The sequence below is a fragment of the Alligator mississippiensis genome, chromosome 4, assembly GCF_030867095.1.
Source record: "Alligator mississippiensis isolate rAllMis1 chromosome 4, rAllMis1, whole genome shotgun sequence".
NCBI classification, from domain to species: domain Eukaryota; kingdom Metazoa; phylum Chordata; order Crocodylia; family Alligatoridae; genus Alligator; species Alligator mississippiensis.
The window spans coordinates 228,714,545-228,734,893 of NC_081827.1; the positions used below are offsets into that span (position 1 = coordinate 228,714,545).

The following is a 20,349-nucleotide window of genomic DNA, read 5'->3' on the forward strand; positions in this document are numbered from 1 at the left end:
GAAAGAGCCACCTGGATACCACGTGAAGAACTGCTGCAGTACAGAAGAAAAACACCCACAAATTGCACTCCGCTGGTTATGACCTATCACCCATCCCTTGAACCTGTATGGAAAATCCTCAAAAAATTGCAACCCATATTAGAAAGAGATCCTATTCTTAAAAAGATCTTCCCAGAGCCACCCATCCTAGCCTACAGACAAGCACCGAACCTCGCCAACCTCATCACCAGAAGCAAACTTCCTCAAGCCCAGAACACACCAAACGGATCCAGACCGTGCCAGGACAAGAAATGCAAAACCTGCCAACACATCTCCACCACCCCCGCTATTACTACACCCCACAACAGAGCCATCAGCATCCCAGGATCTTACAGCTGCACCTCCAGAAATGTGATATACCTCATCCAATGCACCAAATGCCCTGATGGGAAATATGTAGGAGAGACCAGACAACAACTGCGCACCAGAATGAATGCACACCGGTAATCCAACAAAGACAGAAACACTCAATTACTGGTGGGGGCACATTTCTCACAGGAGGGCCACTCTCTCTCTAATCTCTCAGTCCTGATCCTCAAGGGAAACTTACACAACACTTCCCAGAGACGAGCCTATGAGCTCCATTTCATCAACCTGCTGGATACTAGAGATCAGGGACTAAACACAGACACTGGATTTTTGATACATTACAATCTGCCTGGCAACTGACTCCCCCGCCCAGCCCAGCCCCTGGCTTCTTTACTTTTCATTCCATCCAGGAAGAGCGCACACCAACTGCTGAAACTTCCTTAGCCTGACAAAGGGTTTTTGAACCCGAAAGCTTGCTTAATAACTGTTCTCCAACCATTTGGGTTGGTCTAATAAAAGATATCAAATTCACCCAAGGAAACTTGTCTGCCCCTAGTAAATCAGTATTAATTTATATAATATCTGTGACTGAAGTAAGGATCCTCACTCTCATTTATATACGGCAAGGATTCCTTTACAAAAGAAACATTGATATAAAGAGAGATTAACTGATCCTTCCAAAGCCTCAGAGCAAAATCAGAGGCAACTCCAAAATGAAAACGCAAGAATATCCAATTCTCAATCTCACACTTTTCCCTAGGCCAATGGATCTCAACGTTTTTAGATTTGAAGCCCTGGAGACACCCCCTGAAAAATGCTAACTCATAGTTTTCACTCATTTTTTGGTTATGGAAAATTAACAGAGTAGTTCTTCTGTTGCAAAGAACTCAGAAAGAAAACAATGGGGCAGAATGTTGTTAACACTGTGGATTCCTATTTGAAATCTCTGGGTTTATCCTGTGAATCATGTTAGCTCACCTAATAGAGCTAACATTGAGCAGCACCATGGGACACCCTTGAAAGGATCTCAAGGCACTCCAGGGTGCTGCAGTACCCCTGGTTGAGAATCACTGCACTAAATAATTGTGCCTCATTTAGTAATGCTTGAATACAGGTTCACCAGTGTTCATAATTTTATAAAGGTCCATAGTCCTAAGGAAACTAGGCAATAGGCTAATATCTGCCTGGGTGTGGCACCTTGCAAGATACGAACATTTTGAAAAACGTTTTTAAACAGTGAAAAATGCTGGTAAACCTCCTACACTGATGTCTTCTACCTAACAGACAGCACTATGGCATACCTGTTATGGAGCTACCTGGGCTTCAACTCTAGCAGACAAACTTAAAGTTTAAACCTTTCCATCTGTCACACAGGCAATTCTCATCCAAATGAATTTTAGCCAGTAAATATGACACACGCAGCTGTACAACTAATACTATAATTTTTTTTTACCTCCTCTTGATCCAACATTTGTTGTTTTAGTTTCTCAGCCAACTGGCTCTGCTGGTTGATTTCATCATCCTGCAATGGAATTGAAAATATTTCTATATGTAGTTTTGCTTAGAAATCTTTAGTCTTTCTTTTTTGGAATCCATATAACAGTAATACCATAACAAAGAAAATAAAGCAAGTCAAAGTTTAAATAGTAGGAAAGGGGGGAAAAGAAGTAGAAGACAGAGATATGTGGTAATACCAATACAAAAGTGTTTAGTAGTCTTTTAATAAAAATCATAGCATGCAGTTAACCAGGCTTGCCTGAGATCATGACTATGATACTGAAATGGTAAGTAGCTGCACCTGCAACTTTTGTCAGTTTATAACAACTGGAGAACACAATACTTTCAGTGCTAAAGCTGATGATTCCATTTTAAAGTTTTTCTAAATATATATCTATATCCAACTCTTCTCTTCACACATTGAAAGAGACCAGAAAAGATCCCTAAATTTGAAGTATTTTACAGGGAAGGATCTGTCAACAGTCCTATTATAACAACTTTATTTTCTAATGTTTCATTAGCTGTAAACATATTGGATGTCACATTCTATAGAAATATAAAATAGAAATGTAGGCTCTATTCTAAGTGAAGATAGACTTATTAAATAAAAAAAAAATTAGGACTAGCTGTGAACACCACAAACAAAAAATATGTCATAAGAAAACAGGAAACGGAGGCATTTTGTCTGTTAAATTTTCATCTTTCCTTCTCGGTCAAAGACCTTGAAGGAAACAAATGTCTGGCTACTGCATCTCCAGGCAACCAATTTTATTGGCATTTCAGGTTCTTAGTTAAGACAACACCCTTGGGGTTAGAAACTGTTGCTGAACACAGAAGCAGAAAGAGAGATGTCTAATTCCATTGTATATATTCTTTGGGCACATGGATTCAACATTAATGACAATCCTGGCAACTGATGAAGCCAGTCTCCTCCATTCTTGTGGAGAAAGGATACATCTATTTCTAAAACAACTCTCAAGATCAAAGTGGCTGTTTTTGTGTCTCATTAAAGCCAACTGGAATTCTTTGAGTTTTACTGACAAGCATCCTAAACAATTGATTGACTTCTGATGTTGGGGTGCACCAATAAAGATTTTCTTGACTGATACCAATGGCAGATTATTAACCAGCCATATCGGTCGATACCAATCCAATAGCCAATATGCAGCACAGCAGTATGGAAAGCAGCATCCAGCCGATAAGTCCGTAGGGGAGAAGGGGCGTGGGGGGTGCAGATCAAGGCTTCCATGTTGAGGGACGAAGGGGGCACGGACAGGGACAGGGGCAGCCCAGCTGGGGCAGAGGATGGAGCCACAGGCAGCTTGTCCAGGGGGGGGTTCCCCGCCACTGTGCACACCTCCAGGGGAGGCATGGGGGCATGTGCCCCCTGGATTTGTGTGTGGGGTGAGGGCAGGCTGCCCACTGCAGGCTCGGGGCCAGGGGCTGCACTACCCTCTTCCAGGCAGTGTGGCTGGGCAAGGGCTGTGCTTGGGGTGGGCAGCAGCAGCACCAGAAGGGGTGGCTATGGATAATTTTGGGGTGTCTATAGCCCTCCCCACCACTGCCACCATCCACCCCCCGCACTCCCATCCACCCCAAGCGCAGCCCCAACCCAGCCCCCTGCTGGGAAAAGGCCTGCGCAGCCCCTGGCCCCAAGCCTACAGCGGGCAGCCCACCCTCACCTGGCACACAAATCTGGAGGCTATGCATCCCCCCCATACCTCCTCCGGGGGTGCGCGCTGTGGCAAGGAGCTGCCCTCCACTTATGCCCCCCCCCACCTCCTAGATGAGCCACTTGTGGCTCCATCCCATGCCCTGCCCTGGCTGGGCAGTGTCTGCCCCTGCCCCACCCCATCCCTCACTGTTGAGGCCTCAATCTGCTCTCCCCACCACACACCCCTTCCCCTCCACAGACTTACTGGCCAGATGCTGCTCTCCAAGCTGCTGGGCTCCATTCCTGGCTGTGTGCATGCTGCGGCTGCACACATGCATGCAGCATTTATTGGTGACATTATCAGCTACATCGGGCAAAAAAGCCAATTGCCAATATATTGGTGCATCTCTATTCTGATGGCTAGGCTGGATAGAGAGCAGTACACAGAACTCATCGCCAACATTAAAATAGTCTTTCATATTTACTGTACATGCAAAGTCTAGATTCTCAGGAGTCATAACTATGAAAGTAAATTGTATATATTAGGAGAACTGCTGACCTTCTAATTCTACACAATTGGAATAGCTGATTGAATTGTGTTCTCTCATACTTCCTGCAATAAGTCTCAGACTGTACAACTGACTAAGACTATCTATAATTAGTTCTTTAAATAATTAATATTAGTTCTGTGTAGCCTTATGTGGGGAAGAGGTGAAAAGATAGTTGAACCCTTTTGTTATCAGGATGTAAACACTATGCAGTTATCCAAAGCTGCAATTTATCAAGGTGTTCAATGGATGTTTTGTGAATACACCAAAAGATTGAGATGAAAACACTGTTGTGTATCTGGCCGTACCTTGTCCAAGAGCATAGTGGAAGGCATAGGTTTAAGCTTTAATATTCACTCTCACTACAAGACCAATAGAACCATTCATACTTTTCTGAGCCCAAGAACTTTTAGCCATCAGCAGATAGCAAGGCAATGCAAATTTTTTACATGATTTCCCTTGCATCTCAGAAGCCCCCAGTAAAGTACATCTTTAGGTTAGGAACATTTTTAAGCAATTATCAAAACACCCTCTCATCTTTTGGCATCACTAACAAAACTGACTATAGTCACCAAATCCTTCTGAATACCTTCTGCATTTTCTATTGTTATCCAAGCCCAATACATTTGTTTATTCTGAAAAGTGCTCAGTGAACTTTATTATCATCTCTCAATAAAGTACCAATGACAATAATGGTGGTGATGGCAATTTCAATAAAAAACACTCCTGTCCTCCAAGATGCATGCATTCTAGAAGAGTGACACAGATAAGACAAGGGCTCCAGAAAACTTGAACGATAATCTTGGATTTATTAAACTTTAATGTAACATTCATCACATCTCAGTTTCTTACCCTGTCATGTAGCAACCTTCCTTACTGCATTAAGATGGCAAGGCAGATGACTGATTTAAATTTCTCACCTCTTCACCAAGTCATAAAAGGACTAGAGCAGGCCCCTAAAATTAATGGCAATCTTTCCATTACAGTGGTCACGTCTACATGAGATGCTGACTGCACAGTAGCCCGATACTACTTCACAGTAGCGTCACATGGCAAAAACCATGACACAACACTAAGTAGTGTCACAAAAAAGGCATTCATCAGTCCTACTGCACAGTAACTCAGGTTACTGCGCAGTCATTTAGTACTTGCTTATACACACAGAGATGCCTTGATACATCCTGAGCCCCCCAACAAGCCGCTTATGGCTCTATCCTACCTCCCACCCCAGCTATGCAGCACCTGCCCCTATCCCATTCCCTCTCTCACTGAGGGGGCCTCAGTCTGCACCGCCCCCCACCAAACTTACCAGTCTGACACTGTTCTTCAAGCTGCCAGGTTGCATATTGGCAATTGAATTGGTACTGGCTAACATGGCTCATTAATAATCAGCCATCAGTATCGGCCCAAATAATCTTTATTGGTGCATCCCTATACACACGTACTAAATGACTGCGCAGTAAGCATCTCATGTAGATGCATACAATGAGAATTGCATTGAACCTTAAAATGAGGTTGGGAAGCTAGCAGATTGTGGAGTGGATGCCTACGTGGTCAGGTGGGTGGCCAACTGGCTTAGGGACCACACCCAGAGAGTGGTGGTGGATGGTTCCTTCTCGGCATGGAGGAAGGTGGGCAGTGGGGTCCTCGGACCAATGTTATTTAATATCCTGATCAGCGATTTGGACGAGGGTGTGGAGAGCACCCTCTCCAAGTCTGCTGATGATACCAAGTTATGGGGCAAAGTTAGTACACCGGAGGGCAGGGAGCAGATTCCGGCTGACCTGGACAGGTTAGATTAATGGGCAGAGAGAAATAGGATGCAATTTAATAAAGATAAATGTAAGGTACTCCACCTGGGAAGGAGGAACCCCCAGCACACCTATAGGTTGGAGAGTGTCCTTCTCAGCAGCTCAGAGGCAGAGAGGGATCTTGGAGTCATAACTGACTCCAAGATGAACATGAGCCGGCAGTGTAATGAGGCCATCAACAAAGCCAGTTGCACTTTGGTGTGCATTAGCAGGTGCATGACTAATAGATCAAAGGAGGTGATGCTCCCCCTCTATACGGCACTGGTCAGGCTGCAGTTGGAGTACTGTGTCCAGTTTTGGGCGCCACACTTCAAGAGGGACGCGGGGAATCTCAAGAGGGTCCAGAGGAGGGCCACTCGCATGATTAGTGGCCTTCATGATAGACCCTACGGGGGGAGGTTGAGAGAGCTGAATCTCTTCAGCCTTCACAAGAGACGGCTGAGGGGAGATCTTGTGGCCGCCTATAAATTTATTAGGGGAGGTCAACGAGGAATAGGAGAAGCACTGTTTACTAAGGCGCCCCAGGGAGTGACTAGGAATAATGGGTGTAAACTAGTTGAGAGGGGATTTAGGTTAGATATTAAGAAGAAATTTTTCACAGTAAGGATGGACAGGATCTGGAATGGGCTTCCAAGAGAGATGGTGCTATCACCTAGCTTGGAGGTCTTCAAGAGGCGACTAGATAGTCACCTGGCTGGGGTCATCTGACCTTGGTCCTCTTTCCTGCCAGAGGCAGGGGGTCGGACACGATGATCCATTGTGGTCCCTTCCAACTCTACAATCTATGAACCTATGAGCAGAAGGTGCAAGTTGTTAAATGGCTGCAGCCAGGGGAACCAGACCAATCTGTAAGAGGAGGTGTTACTTTGAATCCTGAAAGGTTCCTCATCCACACAGAAAAAGTGATGGCACTAAAGACAAAAATACAGAAATCACAGAATCTGTGACCAGCATATAAACCCTGTACCAGAAGCACTCTACTTACTACCCAAAGCAGGCATTTTAAATAATTCCAGCTACATGATTCTCATGCAAAACTTCTCCCAACATAAAAACTGACCAGCTAATATTTGTGACTGCTAGTGCGTATTAAATATGAAACTTTAAATGTCAGATGAGCCCAGTGCTTTCAAGATGACTCACCAGGAACAGAAAACTCAAAGTCCAAGACTATTACCGTGCCATGCAGTTAGTCACACCACAGCTGAAACGCTGATAACAAATGCCTCTACTCTGCACTCAGGATTTACATATAAAGAGCAGACTCAAAGAAGCAATTTTCTGACCTTATCATCCAGCTGTCTGTAGAGACTGGCAATCTCCTCATCATATTTCCTCTTTTCCTCAGTGGAGATGCCAGCAACAACAGGTGCAATGTTATCAATGATAGGTGTGTTATCGCATGGCTCCAGATTCTTCTGGTCTTTAGCACTGATCTGTTCATCCTCTGGCACAGCTTCTCCTTTGAACCCACAGAAGAAATGGTTAGTGTCATCACTATTAGAACCCAGGAAGTAGTATCAGTTTAAAAACAAGGGCTGGACTATAGGCCAGGTCATCAGCTGTGGCTGAGCAACACCTAGTGTGCAGAGGAATAGGTGCCTTTTGCAGTGTTTTGATCTAGGATGGCCCAGAAAATGGCACAACTCAAAGCAGACTAAAGGTAACAGGTTCAGGCTTTTAGACCTCCTATATTCAGGGATAAGAATAGCATACTGCTAAGCCAACAGAAATAGGGAGGGTGGCTGATGCCACAAAATGGAATCTCTCACTCTCTCTCTCTCTCACATGCAGACACACATCCTCTATGGATTCCCCTCTCATGTCAACCAAATGAAGTGGTTTCAGTGCTACTTTATACCGCCAGAACAGCACAGAACAGCCTCGATATCTCACAAATTACACTTACAAGGGTCTGCTGGTTTTTTTCTTTCTCCCATATCCATTTTATACTAGAATTGCTCCATGGGCTTACAGCGGGGTAAATATGAAAAACAGACCCTCAGTTTAGAGTCCATAAAGCATTATATATGTAACACACAGACAAATACTGTCCTCTCCCTCCCACCATCATTAGGAAGATACACAAGATATATAGGACTTAGAATAGGGGTGTCAAACACATGGCCAATGGGCTAGATCCAGCTCATGAAGCCCCACCATCCAGTCCCCAGTGCTGCACCTGGGTCTGATTAGACCCACACAGGACATGGCATATGCCCAGGGCATTCCATGGGCCACACTCAGTCCACAGGCCCCTTCCCCTCCCACTCCCCCAGCATACCTGATCCACAGGTTGCTCCGGTCATGTTGGGACCCCTGCTGTGTGTGGTGTGGATCCTGGAATGGCCATAAGAGGCGTCACATGCAGCACAGTCCAGCCAGAGCAGCAACAGTGCTGCAGACGTGGCCACACCAGCCAGACTACACCATAGGCAGCACCCACTCTGGGACATGCACTGCACACAAAGCCCACTACAGCCAATCTTGGACCCCCACTGCAGGTGCCATGGGCAGCACAGATCCCAAACTACTTGGAGTGAGCATCACATGCAACACCATCCTGGAGCTGTCAGGGTGACCACCACATGCAATGTGGCTTCCACTCCAGCCAGACTGCGCCACATGCACCACTTGCTCCAGCTACTCCAGGATCTGCACCACACACAGCACAGGTCCCAGAAGGGCTGGAGCAGCTGCCTGATCAGGTATGCTAGGGGAGAGGGAGGCGGGAGGAGGTCCATGGGTTGGATAGGACATGCAGACTGGCCTCACACCACTCATCTGGCCCACAAGGTGAGTTTGACACTCCTGATTCAGAAGATATAAAGACGCATATAAAGAAAAACCAACAATATTCAATTGTACCTCTGAGTACCAACATTAAGTAACTGAGATCAGCTGTATACTCCCAGTACTTGGGAGACAGGATGTTCTTCTTATACTTTTTCCTTCAAAATATTTTTTAAAACAAGAGAAGAAAGAAAGGGAAGTATTTTACACTAAAAGCTGAATCTAAATTCATTAAAACCTGATGGGAAAACTCCTGTCATTGCTAAATGCCATACATATTGCTTGGGGTGTAACTAAAATTCCATCTAGGGAACAACCACATTTATATGAACACAAAAATATTTGGTTCCAGAAAATAAATGTTAACTAGCAACTGCTCCTGGCAATTGTGTACAGAAACATTCGCTATTCAAAATTATTGGCATAAAACATCTTAAAAATAGTCTTTGTCTAACTTATTGAGACCCATGAGATGATTAATCCCAAAATATTACTAAATCTAACACATTTTTCACCATTTCTGTCACTAGCTTAGCTTTTGTATTTCATTCAGAACAATAAGGAACATTAGAATCTGCCTAGCTTTTGGGCACTAGAACAGTATGTTTGGGCATGTCTACACGTCACCCTACAGTGACATTGTTACTGCACTGTACTTTAGTTCTTCCTTTTGCACAGTAACTGCCCATACTGTGCCATGCATGTGGTGCATGGTTTAGTTTTAGCTGCTACTTCGCCACAGTGGCACACTAAAACAGGGGAGCATGCTGCTACGGTAAAGTAGCTGCTGTTCACATGTAGACTCACGATCGCTATGTCACCATAGCATGTCGTATAGCAATGTACTGCATTGCTATAGTGACATAAGGCGATGTGTAGATGTACCCTTTGTTTCCAAAACTGACGCACTATGTATGAGAATCCTACAGAAGTATAGCAGATTTGAGCCACAAAGGAGGCCATGAAGCCCCTGGTGGCTGTATGACTCCTACCTGGTGGCTGTTCATCTGCCACACCTTATCGTTATTGAAGTTAAGGGAGGCTGCCCATGGGCCTTACACAGAGAACCTGAGTCCAATCAACTCCTCAGCAGGTTCCTCATGGACCTCACTAGTCTCAGTTGGTGAAACAGGCCCTCTCAGCCTGGCAGTAAAGGGCAAATTGTGTGGCTCCATCCCTCCCCTACACCACAACACAAGCCTTGCAGGTATTATTCATGTCCGCTGTTTGCTTTCCTTAGCCCTTTAAGGACTCTCAGACCCTCTGAGTCCCTCTCTGCCCTCTATCTCTGGGTCCTCAGGCCCCTAGTCCCTCCCACAGTCACTCTCTGGTTTGGGGAACCCTTTGGGCCTACTTGGCCCTCCTCTAGCTCTGCTCCCTTTTCTGACTGTCCTTTGGGCTGGGGAACCCTCTGTGCCCTGCTCAGTTTCCTTCTCTGGGCTGGTTGGCACGATCCCCTTGCTCTCTGTCCCCACTCAGCCTCTTCTCTGAGCTAGGGGAATTCTCGGTAGGCTTTGAGCCCTCTCTTCAGTGGGGCTCAAGCCTTGCAACTCAAAAAACATTATCAACGTAAAACAAAGGCCCCTTGCCTGCATAAACCCTTTCTTTTCTGTACCAGGAAATATTCTCTAGTTCCTGGGTTTGCAGAGTCTTTCTACATCCCCGACCTCCTTAGGCCAATCAGGAGTCCTCCTGCAGAGAAATTCTCTGTCCAGGCTCACGGACTCAGGCATTGGGCTGATCTAGCTCCAGCCTGGCCCTCTCCTATCAGGTAAGCCTGCAATCAGCCCCTGCATGCCCTGGAAGTTGCCTCTCAGGCAGTGTGTCTTGCTACAACAAGAAATATATTTGCAAAAAGAAGTTTCAATTTTTTTAAAATATCAGAAATGTTTCCTTTCAGGTTGCTATATGAAGAAAAGGCTAAATTTTTGTCCGAAGTTTTATAACAATATCCTTTCAATCCTAATACACAGGATATGTATGTGCCTAATCCAATGATTTCAGTGGGAACTGGGATCACATCTTTGTTTCTGCCTTCCACCAATCAATGCTATTCAAATCATCAAATAATCAATAATATATTTTGAATGCAAATAAACTGTAACTGGGAAAGACAAATGAAACAGAAAAAGGGGCATATTGGTAGATGAAAAAAATAGGATAGTATGTTACAAACAGTGTTTACTCAGCCAACAGCAATGTATCCATGTCCCTTATTCTAAAAACACTCCCATCTTTCTAGGATGGAAAAGGCGTTTAGAAAGTGACATTTAGTAAACACAGAATCAAGCATACAGGCACATGAGGGGATTATAAATTCCCAGCACTACAGAAGACCAACATCAGGCAAACCGTCTCCATGGCAATTCCAAAGCACTAATGGAGAAATATTCCCTGCACTGAAGTGGCCTGAGTCTCCAGAGAAGGCCACAGAAAGCTATCGCTAGGTAACTAATAAGGAAGACGGCTCTAAAGAGAAGGAGGGAAGAGGAACATTTGAAAATGATAAAGATTTTATTTTTTCTGCTTTCATTAAAGACAAAAAGGGTTGCCTCTTAATGAGCCCACTGAAAATTGTATGTGTATTTAAAACCAGAGTTATTAAGTGGGTAAGACATCTATCTTTTGACTCGCATCCCTCACGCCAAATCACTGGCTTGCATTTATTTACCTTCTATGTTCAGTGTTTGCTCATGTAGCATATAATTAACATTTAGATGCTAGCACTAGACTCAAATGATACACACTTCTTTTTTTAAATGACCCTTGTCTATAATCCTTTAGTACTTCCCTTTCTTTTACATACTTGATTCAACTTTTTTCTCTTTAATGAAAAACAAGCACCATCCATTACAATGTCAAAATTGTGAGTAGATGAAAGCCTTTAAATTGGCACCTACTCATTAACATTTCCATCACAAAAGCCACCTACCAAGTTACCTTCTTTCCCTACCCCCCTCTGTCTACCCAGTTTCATGAATTAAACCATACAGCCACAGCCGCAATTTTGTTCTTTATGGTACTCTGAACAGGGTTATTTGGAGCTCTCCACAGAAATTCCATCTAAAAGCCACAGGAGGGCAGGCAGGTGGTGAATCTTCAGATCAGGCGACAGTTTCTAATGGCAGTACTAATGGACTGCCTCTTTTCCTGCTAAACTCACACGTAGAAAATATGCAGCAATTCTGGAGGCACTAAAGAGCAAAAACCCATGGCTGAAAGAGAGTGATCTTTTAAATGACAGAAACTGATAAGTTAATAAAAAAAAAATCACTTTATGGGTATTCTGTCTGCTTTCCTTTTCCCAGACCTCATGTGATTTTAGTACTCATGAAAGGTAATATACACTGCTTTCAATGCAACTAGCTACAATAAACTGATTTAGTTCCAAATTTTGTTGTGCACATTTTTTTAATTCTAGATGTTTCTGATGTAGTCAAAAAATACAACTTTTATGGGAATTTTAGAGATCAAATTCTGCCTTCAGCTACACAAATGTAAAGCCAGAGAACTTGCTGACTTCAATGTAATTCTTCTACATTTATATCAATTTAACTGGGAAAAAAGGTAATAGAATAGTTTTAAGAATTGTTACTATGCTCCTTTAACTACTGTAATAAGCAGCAGTGAAAACTCCACTAGGAGTCTTAAAGGAAAAAATGGTCTTATAATTAGTTTTTTATCTACAAATTTCACACGTTGTACCATATACCAGTTTACCATATAACTGACACACAATTGCATGAATGTAATATTCCAGTTGAACACAAAGGTTAGGTACAGACATTCAAAAAGCCTGAGATGGACTCCATCTAAGTTGCGTGGTTTTCTGTAAGTAGTGTAGTTTAGATTGGTAGTGAACAGACCACACATTCACCCTTTGGTGGGCAGGGCAAATCTTAGACTGGGTTTTACTATTTTTAAATCAACCTATGTAATACCTAACTTCTGTTCTGTTATGGGTGTAGACTGGTTTTCGATTACTTATACCAGTAAAAGTCTGTATCTGGCTGATAGTGGCAAACAATGACAACATAATTTCCTGTTCATTATGGAGTAACAGAGAAGAGACCACATAATTGTAGTTATGATTGATCACTTACACCATGGCAAAGTTACCGGAAATTGTTTTCATTTTCAGCGAGTTAATTCAGTTAAGTGGTTCATATAACCCTGCCTGCTACACTGTGCCAAAAATGCCATTTCCCACATCAGGAGACTGGTCTCTTACAAAGCACAGCAACCTTCAAAACTGGCCTAGGCATAAGAGTAAGCTATTGTTGCTGCTGTTCAAAAGGCACCTGCATGCAGCAAGCATGTACAAGAGAACTGAGTGATCTTAAAACAAAAAAGGCCATTAGAATAATCTATTCTGTGAACTAAAATTGCTTTTTGAAAAGGAATTATTATTCCATTGTAGCATAGTGGTTCAGAGAGTGGGAACACCGATCAAAATAAACCAGAACACTGAGAAACACAAAAGCATTGTTCTCTTTCCATCCAGGAAGAGCACACACCAACTGCTGAAACTTCCTTAGCCTGACAAAGGGTTTTTGAACCCGAAAGCCTGCTTAATAACTTTTCTCCAACTATTTGGGTTAGTCTAATAAAAGATACCAAATTCACCCAAGGAATCTTGTCTGCCTATGTCCTTAGACCAACACGGCTACAACCTAAAGCCCTTGTTCTCTTTTACTCACATCTATGTCCCCCAACTCACAAACATGAGTTTTCACGCATTTCCACAGATAAGCAGAGCAAATTCTATGCTCATGAAATTACGCAAGTCTTTAGTACAGTTTAGAGACTAGTACAATCTGTACAGATGCCACGCTAACATCCTTAAACAACTGTCACTTTTTAACCGGATTTATTGCTTCCTTTTCCAATACCGGTACGCTGGAACAAAACTCTCTTCATGGCAAGCTATTTAACCTTCAGTACTCTGTGATCTAGAGTACTACAACTAATTTTCAGTTACCATGACTCAAACCCAGGCTTCCACAGGGTACATACCAAAATGGTATTAGTGCACCTTATATTCCATAATAATCTGATTTTGTCTTATCTAGGGATATGAAATGAAGAAAATGTATTATCAAGTCAAAAGTCTTCTTTTTGCCATTCAAAATTATAGCTGAAATTGTTGTATTTGTGCCATTAAAACATGTAGGAATGTTTGTTCTGTGATTAAGTTATGAAACATCTAAATTCACTCTACTTCCTTGTTTCTTACCATTTCTCCACCTGTTCAGTTCCATTTCCAGATGCTGGATAACATTTTTCAGGGCCTTGTTTTTGTCTTTTTCCTTCTCATATTTTTTCTTCCACTCCTCAGCAGTCAGCTCCAGATTCACAGACACTGTGTTCTTAATAGTCTTGGCTCTGTGCAATTAAAGGAAGGCATAAATCACTTCATTACAACATTGCTCTGAATGCAATACAATAAGGATTCAGATTTTTTTAAAAAGCAAACCCTAAAACACTACACTGCACATTAGAACATAAATTACAAAATCACAATGTATACTCCTCTTTCAAAAACTATACAGCATTGCTCCCTGAAAGTTGAAAGGTAATTTTTATATGGAAAAACTAAAAACTAATCCCCAAAGGGACCCGTTACGACAAAATACAGCCATAATTAGGATGGAAGCTCATGAAAGTGCCATTTTTTGATTAAAAACAAAAACTATAGTAACAGAACTGCTCAGCTAAGCAGCCATTCAGCGCGCCTCAGCTACATTCCTCAGTTTCCAGGCTCTCCTGGCCTGGAACATGTAAGACAGTGTCCTGGCCAGGTTTGTAACCTTTTTTAATTAAATTCTGTCAATGAAAAGAAGTTGTATAATAATAATACCGAATCATGAAGAAAGACTGTCTTTGTACTTACTGTTTTAGTTAAAATACATTGACTGGAACAGCTGAAATTTGGACTTAAATCAATTTATATGCCAACCTTAACCTCTGATCAGGCTGTGGGGGTCATTCAACACAAAAATTTTGCCTTAAACATTAATTTTAACTAACATAATATAAAATTAAGGGGGGAAAAAAGCAAGCCCTGATTCTGCCTAGGCCATTTAGAAGAGGAGAATCTTATTCTGAGCTCATAGTTCATTTTGACAGTAAAAAGCAATCCTGCATTGTATAACAACACTGTTTCCATCTGAATTTGCAGAGGGAATTTAAAGTGGTCAAAATGTAAATTAAGCAAATTACAATGTGGTTGAGATACCAAAGGAAGCACCTGTTCTTTCCAGAGAACGAATCTGAAGTGACCAAAGCTACTCCAAAGAGAACAGCAACTTTACAGTTCCTTCAGCAGCATACCAGCCTCGAAACCCAGGATGTGGTATTGTCTCAGAAGTGACAGACTTCTACATCCTAAGAACGCCAGTGCAACTGCATGGAGCACATTGTTTTTTCCTTTGACATCTCCTATCCCATAACTGACCAGGTCCACGACTGCTGAGCTTATAAAATCTGACACGCTCATTGGCTGATGTGACTCAGAAGAGACGCAGGCCATTGCTAGCAATAATGTTTAAACTATTGATACACAACATTCAAAGGCCCTCTGTGGCTTTACAACGTGTACACACTTATAAACACAAGACCACATACCCGACTGCTGACAGAAAAGGAAACCAGTAAAACCCTTTTAGACATATGAACAAACTGAATGAAACTGATTTATTTTGACAATTTGGTTTAACCCAACAGACCACATACATGCAAGGCAATTAGCAAGGCATCTGCTTTTCCATATCTACATTTTAAAAATAGAGTTAAGAAAACGTAAACAGTCTCTGTCCTTTAAATGCTCAAACACTGACATGAATGAAGGAAGGAAGGACAGACATATTACTAGATTGAGAGCTTTAAAATCAAAGAATACTAAATATATGCAGCACCAGTAAACTAATATCTACAAGACCGTTTCTAGAGAACATATTCAGAATCGCCAATACAAAAATACCTTCCCTGAAATAACTTATTTTCAATGACTTGCCCTGGAGATGCAGGCTAATTATCATCTGGAAAAACCTTTATCTTAATTATTGTAAAAACACTTCACGGTTCCATTAAGTCATTTTAGAACTTTCCAAAAACAGCTAATAACAAAAAGGCCTGAAGTGCCATTTCACATTATATCAGGAACAGCATTGCTCCTCCTCCACATCCCAGAAAATGCCCCAACTGTTCTCACAGCAGGTTTTACTACCTGTGCAATGCAGTAGTTTTATATTTTGCATTTTTGCCAAAGAATATAAGCCCCACTCCCTTCTTAAGAGGGTATGTGAACACTCAAATGCTAGCATCTTTGAGCACCATCTCTTGTTAGTCTTTAAAGCCTGGTTCAAAATGTCCATTCCTCTGATTGCACTGGGGGGAGGGGGAGGGAAGGAAGAAAAAAGAACCACTAAAATAGTTACTAATATTTGGTGAAGCACATGGTGGAAACTGTTTTACATTAGTAAAAATGCAACATGAACAGGGTAGGGGATACAGAGTAATGTCAAAGCCAGTGAAGCACTTGCACACTCCCCAGCGCTGTAAAACGGCTCTCAGGAGATAATTTTCAGTCCTGGAAAATGCTGTCATTTAAAATAAGTGCTTTAAATGTGGGGAAGCAGAAGAACTACTGAAAACGATAATGATCCACAAGCCACAAATGTTCCATACCTTTCCTTTAATATTTAAAATGCTTTCCCTTGCCCCTGTGGCACATAGCTATGTTGGAAGTAAAAAGACTTGCACCCAAAAGTGTCTTCTTTAAGTCAACTGTCAAATCTGTATTCTTTAGTCAAGCAGGGGGCCAGAAGGAGAATTTTTTTCTGTAGATATCAATATTCATTCTTTTCTACAAAGCCTTAGAGACTAGTACCACATGCAGAGTATGTGTTGCTCTCTTTCATGGATCTAATATAACTCAGCACCACAGCTAACCTCTCATTTGTATTTTATTCTTTACAGTTCACTGCTCTGCACCGTTCCTGTTTGGCATAATCCCGAATGATCTATTTTAAGTTGCCAAAGAGTGTCTAGCTCTACTCCCAATTCCCTCAGCTGGTATCCTTGTCCTCAGTAAGAAATGTGTTGTATGATTTTAGAAAAGCACTGAAATAAAACTGCTCTCTGCTTCTTCGAAAAGTATTTTACATTTTTTTACAACATAATTTATTATTTATAGTTTTATGGGCGACATAGAATGAAATTAATTCACCGCACTACTTTCTTTATTCAGCATCAATCATGGCTCTTGTTAGTCAAGTTGAGCTGAGTCTAACAGTTTCTAAACAGATCTGCCTTCCGCACATAAGGTCCATTCTTGTTAATTACTACAAAACAAGATATGAAGCCAAGAAATGAAAACTTGAATATTATGAATTCTGCACAGCCTGCATACATATATCCTTTCAATGTATGTGCAAGCATCCAATATTGTTAGAAAGATGCAATGCATGTTCATAGGATCATAGGATGTTAGAAAAATAGCTCTGTGTAACCTCGTGCAGGCCAAAATCTGCAAAGCACACTTCACATGATTAAAATTAAGCTTGTATATTTAGTTGCTTTACTGAATTGGGACCTTATCCAGGAAAAAAGCTAGGGATGTGCAATTCCTGCTTTATTCATTCATTTTGTTATAAGACAATGTAAACAAACATTAAACAAAATTATCAAATAAAAACTCAAATAACAATTATGAAGCATTGTGAAGCCATCGTAATGTCTATCAGCAACTTTTTGTCCCTCTAGCAAAAACACTGTACAAGCCAGTCTAAGCCAACACAGACGTATTACATAACAAACTATTTATAATTATTGCAACCTAACATCCCCAGTTAACATCACTACTGAGTAATCATCAGGGACCTGGTTATCCGTTTCCCACAGAAAAACAGAGAAAATGTGGATTTATCATTTTAACAGAGAAACATGAAGATTTTGCACTTCTGAAAGAGCTCTCTGCAGACTGGCAGAGTTCCAGCCTGCAAGGGGTGGAGGGCACAGGAGGAAGGCAGTCAGGCAAGGAGTGCCATGTGCTGGCCACCAGACAGCCCGGAGAGCAGCTCCTGCAAGTAAGTCTGGCAGGGGGGAGTGGGGATTGAGGCCCCCATAGAGAGAGAGGGAGTTGGGCAGGGTTGGGGCTGCTGCCCAGCCAGGCAGTGCGTGGGGCTTGGAGCCTGGGGTCAGAATGTGTGGCCACAGGGCCCTGGCGGAGAGTGTGTTGGGGTTGTGGGTGGCTTGTCCAGAGAGCTGGGGGCGAGGGGGGAGGCAGGCTCCCCACTGCTGCGTGCACTCACCTGGGGGGGGCAGGGAAGGAAAGGCAGGGAGGAACCATGCCCCCCAGACCTGTGCATGGGGTGGGGGCAGGGCGGGTGCAGGCTGTTCGCTGTGGGGTCAGGCTCTCCCTGTGCTGCCCTCCCCGCCCCCAGGCCTCTGCAGCCCAGTGGGTGGGACCTGGCAGGGAAGCTCCTTTCCACTCCAAGCCCCACGTCACCCTGGCGAGGCAGGGGCAGCAGCACAGGATTGTGCCCCTCGCTGCTGCAGGGCAGGCAGGGAGCACATCGCCAGGGCAGCATAGAGCTTGTAGTGGTAAAGGGCTTCCCAGCCCTGCTCTGCCCTGCTGGGTCCCGGCCACTGGGCTGCGGAGGCCCCAGCATGAGGGTAGGAGGGAGGGGAAGCCCACCACCCACAGATCTAGGAGGCACGGGCCCCTGCCCTGCCAGGAATGCATGCAGTGGTGGGGTGCTGGCCCCACCCCCTGCCAGAGCCTACAGCAGGCAGCCTGCACCCACCCCACCCACAGGGCCCAAGGGGCTGGGGGGGGTGAGGGGCACCGACAGGGCCAGGGGGCCAGGGCCACAGCAGCGGGGGAAGGGGAGGAGTGGGCCTGGGCCCAATGTGGGGGGTGTGGGGGAGAACCAGGCCTGAGGGTGAGGAGAAGCCAGCCCGCCATGGTGGTGTTGGGGAGGAGGGGGGAGGGGAAGCACTGAGCCCAAGGCAACACAATGGGAGGAGTATGCTCAGGGCTGACACACGGGAGGAGGTGGGGGGAGAAGTGGGTCTGGGCCCAAAGGGGGAAGAAGGCCCACTCCTCCCCTCCCTCCGCTGCCATCACATCAAGCTGGGCCGGCTGCTCTTCTCCCTTCCCCCCCAACCCTGCGACAGGCCAACTCCTCCCCCCCTCGGGCCACTCCTCCCCCCACTTGGGCCATGTTGGGCCCGGGCCCACTCCTCCCGTCCCCCACCGCCACATCAGCCCAGGTCGACTTTCCCCCCTGCCACCACGGCATGCCCACTCCTCCCACCTCCCAGGTTGCGCTCACTCCTCCCCCCACCACTGCTGTGTCAGCCCACATCAGCCCTGCGGGTGGTGATGATGGAAGGGGGAGGGGCAAGTCGAAGTCAGGGCCTGTGGCCTCGCCCCCCCTGCAATGTCCCAACCCTGCTCCCACCCACCCCCCTCGCACCACTGTTGCCACCTCCAAGAAGCAGAGGAGGGAGGCCAGCTCTGGTGGCCTCGCCCCCCCGCCATACTCCATCATTGCCACCTGCAGGGAGCAGGGCAGGGTGGGGCAAGGCCAGCACCACTAGCCGCGTCCACCCCTGCTCCATTCCGTGTCCCCGCCATAATGGCAGTGCTTTGCCATGCCGCCACCTCCTGTCCCAACACTGTATTCGCACTCTGATTGGCTGTTTCAGTCAGCCAATCAGAGCAAAAATAAAGTGTTACAGACAGACAGACAGACAGAGTACAGCTTTTATTTTATTAGTGGTGTTTCATTTTAATTGCAGATTTGAGGGAGTATCAAGGAATTTGCCAGTTTTTTAACCAGAGAAAACCAGGATTCCTGGTAATCATTATATCATTAAGGACTCTTAAGCACATCCCTCCAAGAAATGCATTTTTGAAAGAGAAGGTTTTCTTGCTTGTTTATTTGTGTTTGCATTGAAACACAAGCCATCATAACTTAGTCTGATCATGTCAATGACAGCTCCCCCCTGTAATAACTTTAATCTTGGGCCAAGTATTCCCTTCTTGCAGCAAAAAACCATAGGAGGAGCCCACATAAGCTTTCCTAGGGCAGATTTTTCTGGGTGACCAATTTGTGGGACTGAAGAAGCAGCGCTAAACCAGCAGTACTCAAAGGAGAGAGCTTTCCCCATTGCTGCCTATTTGGCCGCATTTAGTTCAGATCTCCAGATCCTAGCAGACATGAAAGGTAAGTTAGAAGCATCAATTGGGCCACAAGGAGACAATACTCCAGAACAGCTATGCCTACCTTGGCTCCAGCTATTAATTCCTCAAAAGCTGAAACCCAACAGAGGCCTGTGTCCTTCTGAGCCTTTCTTGTTCCTTTTATAACAAGATCCATATTGCACTTTTTTATGTCCCCTTCTGTTTATAGACAGAACACTAATTAAGAATTATATGGTCTATCTTCTCTCGCTAAAGCCAAGAGCAAAACTTTAATTAAGGCTAGAATGGGGCCTTAATGAGTAAAGGATTGCTGGGTAAAAACTTGCCGCAATCTTATACATTTCTATGTAAACTGCTCTTTGCAAAGGATGGGTTTCAATACAAACTGTGCATATCAGGAAGCACAACTCAATTTCAGACAGAGAAAAAATTCTGCAGTGCTATACAAATGGTTATGGTGACTTATATTTCAAAGAGCAATCA

General features: G+C 44.0%; 1 protein-coding gene across 2 annotated transcripts in view; it reads right to left on the reverse strand.

Moving 5' to 3' along the window:
- Positions 1-20,349, reverse strand: part of KIF5C (kinesin family member 5C) — a 168,781-nt gene that overhangs the window by 61,231 nt on the left and 87,201 nt on the right. For both annotated transcript variants that reach the window (XM_059727397.1, XM_059727396.1), the window contains exons 11-13: positions 13,888-14,036; positions 7,145-7,320; positions 1,802-1,870 (exon numbers count right to left, since the gene is read on the reverse strand). In XM_059727397.1, coding sequence (XP_059583380.1) covers positions 1,802-1,870; positions 7,145-7,320; positions 13,888-14,036 — 394 coding nt within the window. The remainder of the gene's footprint in view (positions 1-1,801; positions 1,871-7,144; positions 7,321-13,887; positions 14,037-20,349) is intronic.